The following is a 7076-nucleotide window of genomic DNA, read 5'->3' on the forward strand; positions in this document are numbered from 1 at the left end:
GCATCAGGTTTCTGCTTGACCCAGAAATGCACCCCTTTTCCATTGGTCTACTTGTGAGACCTTCCACAATGGTAGCAGGGTCATTTCCTAAAACTTGGACTGGCTCTTGGGAACCTATTCCTCATACTGGGTCTCCTTGTCCAATCTTAATATAACAGGAGGTGCTTGGTCCTACTTCAACTTGATATGCCTTGTTTTGTTGATACCCATTGGAGGCTTGCCTCTTTCTGAACAGAAACAGAGGAGAGAATGCTGGTGGTGGCAAAAGGGAGGTGAGGGGAGGGAATGGCAGGAAGGAAAGTGGAAAATTGTGGTTGGGATGTAAAATAAATAAATAAAAACAAAAACCCAGCCACACAAACAAAAGGAAATAACTATGCTTCTAAATGAGTATTAATTTATTTAGCATGTACATTTTGAAAATTTTACTGTGTATATGTGTGTGTGTGTGTGTGTAACAAAAGGAAATAACTATGCTTCTAAATGAGTATTAATTTATTTAGCATGTACATTTTGAAAATTTTACTGTGTATATGTGTGTGTGTGTGTGTGTGTGTGTGTGTGTGCGCGCGCACACGCACGCGTGCACATAGGTAGTAAAGGAAACAGAAATGGATGTGACACTAAAAGGAAAGCTATGTTTTTCTGAAAGGGTCTTCTTTAAAGCCCATGGTGAATTTTTTATCCACTGCATTTACTGGTGCTCCTGAATGATAGGTCACAGGAGAATCCGTGGGAATGGTCCTAGGGGATCATTCATTACTGTATGACACTTTCCCCCTAATTTGCCCCTTAGAGGAGAAGCTTAGGATGCTTCCTTTAGATACTGCATCATTTAAAGTCAAACTCCCAAGAAAGGCTATCTTTCCACTCTATGTAGTCCCCCAAGAAATACTCAGATACATCTATATACTCACCAGTGTATACATAAGTGACCCTGACTGCAGAGGATCTGAGGAGTGCTTTGTGGCCTCAAACAGGGTAAGTTGTGCAGACAGATATTGAAATTCAACATTCAGTGAGACTTCTCTTTATCTGCTCCTTCCTGCAAACCCTCTACTCTTGAGAAACTAGCTGTTTCTTCACAGCGTAAAGGCCCATGTTTTTGGAGTTTTTTTTGTGTTAGTAAAGAATTTTTGTTATGAGACATAAAATGCAAAAAGAACACTAGAAGGAATAGAGGTCAGGGATATAACGAAGATATTGATAGCTAATGTTTTTCAGAACTAAAGCTCTATTGGTTCAAATAATTGAAGTCTTTTAGGAAGTCAAAGATCAAGTTAATGTTTTTGTTTAATCACTAAACACTAAATCAGATCTCTTTATTGTACAAATAATATTTATTGAGTGACCTCTGTATATTCTGTTACTTATCTATCATTCCACAAATTATTTTACACCCTTTATTGCCTCATAAGCAAGAATGATTTTTGTTGACTGTTCTATAGTTCTTAAACCTTTGGGAGGATTTGGCACATATCAAAGAATCTTGAATGTAAGATAAACAAATGTGTAAATCAGAAATAATGAGACCTCTTACTGGTGAGAGGAACCTCAGGCTGAGAGCAACAAATTAATCATATTGTTGTACTTCTTTGAGATACTTTTCAGTGAACTTTCTTGTCCCTTATCATAGCTCTGCCATCTCTTGCTTGGCACATTCAGTGCCTCGTTCTGCAGAAGAGAAATTCAATACAAAGGCAGGATGGAGAATAAATACTTTAGTCAGAGGATACCTCCAGTTGCTCACATCTTTCTCCCTTGCAGGTTTTGATCTTCAACTCAGCACCACTGTTTATTTAATTTCAAAACTCATTTCTCTTTTTTTTCCTCCCTCAATATTTGGCAAATGAAAAACATCTCCTATGAACTAGTTTTCCTAATCTTCAGTACATTTATTTTAATTTTCTTCTGACCCCCTGAAGAAATCACATCTGCTTTATTACCCTAAATTCAGGATAGCTGTAAAGGTAAATATAGGGATTCTTAAACAGAAAGCCATAGACTTCTAGGACAAACAAACTTGTGTTAAATTACTGCTCTATGTCCTTGCTACATTAATTTGAAACAGTTATTTCCCTTAATTTGTTTTCAGTTTCTCTATTGTGTCAGAATAACTTAATCCATCATAGGTAGGAACACATTATGTAATGTATACAAAGCAAATGTGTATGACTAATATTATTATCAATGCAGAAGAATTAATTAATGGCATCATTTCATTTCTTGTGGGATTCTTTTTAAGGTGTGAGTTTTTTTGCGGGGAGATAATTCTGAAATGTGAATATTTAAAATGCAACAAAAGAGGCATTAGATGTAAAAAAGAGAACAATTGAAGTATGGTTAGAGGAGAGAATGGTTACTCTATCAGGGGGAATCTTAAAGACTTCCATAAACATAGGGACATTGCCACTTAAATTTTTTGATAAAAGTAGATCCAGAAAATAAAAAAAATGAACTTTCCAAAAATAAAACTATAAGATAATGGTCTCAATTTTGTGGAAATATTAATTTTTCAGGATAGTTGTTTCCAAAATTTGTTTGAAACTCCATTAGAAGGACAACAATTGTGAAACTGATAGTTTTGAGTTTTACCTTGAATCTTTTGAAAAGGAAAGGACAGGCAGAAGTCATGTTTAGGGAAACTCATCTGGAGAATGACTCCTTAGAGTTATGGATAGCAGGAAATGAGATACTGAGACAGCCAAAGTGAGAGGGAGTGCATATTGCCTTCCCTAATTCTAACTATCCCTGCAAGAAATTTGATTGTCTATTACCTAACAAGTATATGCTAATTTAGTTTTGTTGCAGTTAATTTTTAGGAGCTTCCCTCCTGCAAGAAAGCCATTGTCATGATAAGTATGATTTTTAAAAATTGACAATGATTTTTTTCCCTTTCTTTCTTAGACATAGCCTCTGTAGTGGACGGATGAGTCGTCGTGTGGGGAGTAGCTATAAGTTTGTTTAGAGCTGGCTACTAATTAGGGTATAAGGTAATTCTAGAGAGCTTCTTAATTTGAATAATTATTATATTAATCATGGAGAAGAGAGAAAAGAAAGCTACAGAGAAGGTGGAGACTGGACAAGTCTACACAATTATACCAGATAAACAACAGACCTTCCAGCCTAAGTTGTAGAATTCAGAAATGCAGAAATCCAGAAATGGATAGTCAAGCCAGGCTCAGGTACTGTGTTAGTGGAAAAAAAAGTGAAAGAAACAAATAAAATTATTGTCCAAAGTGTTCCTGGTTCTCTATTTGTTTTGCACGATTTCCCCCCTAAAGAACAGAAAAACAAAATATTTGAAGATCAAAGTGCAAGTTTTGAGGCTAGTCAAGCAGAGATTGAGGGTAAGGCTGGGGGGTGGGTTTACTCTGAAAATGGATAAATCCCTAGGAAATACTTTTCTGAGATGAAACTTCTGAGACATTTATTTTTTCTTTATATAAATCTATGACAGTGACAGAAAAGTCGTCAAGATTAGGTTGTTTTACAAATGTTTCACCTGATTCTGTTGTGGAATTATGTAGTTTAGAAATTGTTCTATCTTCAACATAAGTAACTAGACACAGAAAGGAACCTAGTTCTGGGAAGTTCCTTATGTCTTTTCTTACCTTCACAGATGAGCCAGTTCATGGCCAACTGGAATCAAACTATGGTAACTGAGTTCCTCTTCTCTGTATTCCCCCCTCTGTATGAAGGCGGCCTTCTGTTTTTCATTCTCTTGCTTTGTGTCTATGCATTCATCATATCAGGGAACCTAGTGATCTTTGTTGCTGTCCAGCTGGACATGGCCCTGCACACACCCATGTACTTCTTCATCAGTGTGCTGTCCTTCCTGGAGATCTGGTATACCACCACTACCATTCCCAAGATGCTCTCCAGCCTAGTAAGTGAGAAGAAGACGATCTCCCTAGCTGGCTGCCTCATGCAGATGTACTTTTTCCACTCATTGGGTATCACAGAAGGTTGTGTCCTGACAGCAATGTCCATTGACAGGTACATAGCTATTTGCTATCCTCTCCGTTACCCAACCATCATGACTTCCAGACTTTGTGTCCAACTAACAGCTGGATCCTGCTTCTGTGGCTTCCTGCTGGTACTGCCTGAGATTGCATGGATTGCCACTCTACCTTTCTGTGGCTCCAACAAGATCCATCAGATCTTCTGTGACTTCACCCCTGTGCTCAGTTTGGCCTGTACAGATACATCTCTGGTGGTCATTGTGGATGCCATCCATGCAGTAGAGATTCTGGCCTCCTTCCTTGTAATTGCCCTGTCCTATGTCCGGATTATTATGGTGATTTTGGGGATGCCCTCAGCAGAAGGGAGACACAAGGCTTTCTCTACTTGTGCAGCCCACCTTGCTGTTTTTCTCCTGTTTTTTGGCAGTGTGGCTGTCATGTATTTGAGATTCTCTGCTACCTACTCAGTCTTCTGGGACACAGTAATTGCTGTCACTTTCGTTATCCTTGCTCCATTTCTCAACCCCATCATTTATAGTCTTAGAAACAAGGAAATGAAAGATGCCATTGGGAGGCTTTTCCATCAGAAGAGAGATGGCCGGGCTCAGAAATAGACCTCCGTTCCCAATATTAAAACCCTTCTGGAACTTCAGAATTTCACTGTTGCTTTTTGGGACTCTGATGATGTTCCTTTTCTATTGCCACACATGCTTGTTCTTCTGCTCTTAACAGGCACGATGAACTGCACCTCTATTGATTAGTGGTCACTAATTTACAGAACGTCTACCAGACTCATAACGGCTGAAGTAGTATGTACTGATATTCCTGTTTTAAGCACAAGTTGACATAGCACCCCATACTATATTGGTGTTCTTCCTTCACTTGTCTTCTGTGATTCTATGTGTTGGCAAGGCCAAAGATCAGGGTCTAAGACACACAGCACATGAAATAGTTCTGGAAATCTCTGATGTTAATGTTCTCTCTTGCTTTTCCAGCACTAGATTCCCCTGGCATCAATCATTGCTCAAGTCCTGCTTCCTGACACAGAAGACAAATATTCTCCACTTTCTGCTTATGTAATTCAATTAGCTACACACTCAGTTCAGCAAAAAATGGACTGGCGATTGCATGATACTTTATAGGATTTCAGGTTCAAAGGGGTTTCAAAAGAGTAGCTTGGGTAGCCTACTATATTTTATGTTACTACTTAAAATATTTTCTTACATATAAATTGCCTTGTAATTTAAACATATTCAAGTAAACTTGTCACAATCACCATTATCTAAATATTGATAAATAAAATTTGGAAATAAAGTTCAAACTTGTTCCATGACTTTCTAAATGTTAGGTAAGTAGCTTGCAATAATTGTTTTAAAATTATTTATTTTTATCTCTCTCTGTGTGTGGTGTGTGTGTGTGTGTGTGTGTGTGTGTGTGTGTGTGTGATGTGGTGTGTGTGTGTGTATGTATGTATGTATGTGAACACACGCGCGTGCGCACTTGTGCAGATACGGGCATATATGTTGTATATAAAGAGGTCAGAGGACAACTCTGGGAACTCAGTTCTCTTTTGCCACTTCTGGGATCCAGGAATGAGACTTATGTATGTGAAGCCTCTGCATAAAAACATCTGCATGCTGATTTACTTCATCAAATCCCAGATGACCTCACACACGTATACCCTGCAGCCTACCTAGTCCCTAGATAAACAAACTCAACTAGTTCATCAGTAGCAAAAGACCACAGGCTCGAGTGCAGATTAACCAACTATAAGCAAACAACTGATTGATCCGAAACACATAGGTGCAATAATAAAAGACCAGAAAAATCAGAGATTTTGTTATATCTCAAATTACTAATGTGTGAAATTATGAGATTTTTCTCTTTAACCTACTTCTTTTTGGAGAGTGAGTTGTTCCATAATCAAAGATGTCTGATTATGTGTATTAAAATATCCTTTCTATTTCCACTTTTGTTACAATATGCTTCAGAATTCACATTTATGCATGGGATACTATTTTTAATACTTATGTAGTTGTATCTAGCATTTTTATTCTTTGAGAATTTCATACGTGTATACAGTGACAAATATCATATCCATCCCTGAATCCCAACTCCCTCATATCCCCTCATGACTTCATATCTTCTTCTTTCATTATTATTTTTGATAACTAAGTCCAGTGTTCATGGGTGTGGAGCCATCCAATGGAGCATGTAAAGTCTGCCAGTGGCCACACTCTCAATAAGAAGGATTTCCCCTCACTCAGTATATACCAATGACAACGTGTCCTTGGGGAGGGATGGGTTTAGAATTCACCTCCTAATCTATGCTGGAATCTCGGATGACTTGATCTCCTTTAGATCTTCTCCAGTAGATGTGGCTGCTGTGAGTTTGTGGGTGTAATAGGCATGCCATGCTCAGAAGATCTTATTTCACAGTCCATATTTCACTCCTCTTCCTCCTCATCTGTTTGTATATTGTTTTCTAGCTTCTGTTCTGCAATGCCAAAAACAATATTAATTACACACTACAAGGCTGATATGTGTGTATCGGATTGAATTCAATATCTCATAGCCTAACATTTGAAGCTTCATACTTTTTACCCCCAAATTACCTCACAACTCTTCCTTTGCCTCCTCTTCACTCATGGGCACGTGGTTGATATGGTTGGCTCAGCTGTTTCCTAACTAAGACAATCTGAAAAATGATTCTTTTTGTAACATGTTCCTGGCAGGTACTTCCTAAGTCTTCAATTTTCAACCCACTTTATCAAAAAAAAAAAAAAAACAAAAAAAACCAAAAAAACTCTTTGTCCGCTATTTATTTTTATTAATTGCTTTTAATCTTAATAAAATGCTTCAGAAAATATCATACCTTCTGAAAGTCATACCACATTGACAAGTCATGTGTATCTCTTTTATTGCATTTAAATTATCATATATAACAAAATAGAAGTATATTAAGGTAAAAAAGTTAGAAACTGTAGATTTTTTCAAAAATTAAAAATGGAGCATACTTTAAAAGCTAAAGATAACAAGAATTACAGACAAATTTAATTTTGTTCACAAATTCAGGGTAAATATCAATTGCTTTATGGTAAGTTGTCACGC

At 37.4% G+C, this 7076-nt stretch overlaps 1 protein-coding gene across 1 annotated transcript; it reads left to right on the forward strand.

The window, feature by feature from the left end:
• Nucleotides 1-3613: 3613 nt before the first annotated feature.
• On the forward strand, nucleotides 3614-4579 carry LOC101999571 (olfactory receptor 6K6). The gene has a single exon (XM_005368594.1). It carries the CDS (start codon nucleotides 3623-3625, stop codon nucleotides 4577-4579), a length of 957 nt encoding a protein of 318 aa, XP_005368651.1. The 5' UTR covers nucleotides 3614-3622.
• The last annotated feature ends 2497 nt before the right edge of the window (nucleotides 4580-7076 follow it).

The sequence above is a fragment of the Microtus ochrogaster genome, unplaced genomic scaffold, assembly GCF_000317375.1.
Source record: "Microtus ochrogaster isolate Prairie Vole_2 unplaced genomic scaffold, MicOch1.0 UNK35, whole genome shotgun sequence".
Lineage (NCBI taxonomy): Eukaryota > Metazoa > Chordata > Mammalia > Rodentia > Cricetidae > Microtus > Microtus ochrogaster.

Bases quoted from the DNA above. Each gene is read 5' to 3' on its own strand.
- LOC101999571 (XM_005368594.1), top strand. From the start codon at position 3,623: ATGAGCCAGTTCATGGCCAACTGGAATCAAACTATGGTAACTGAGTTC.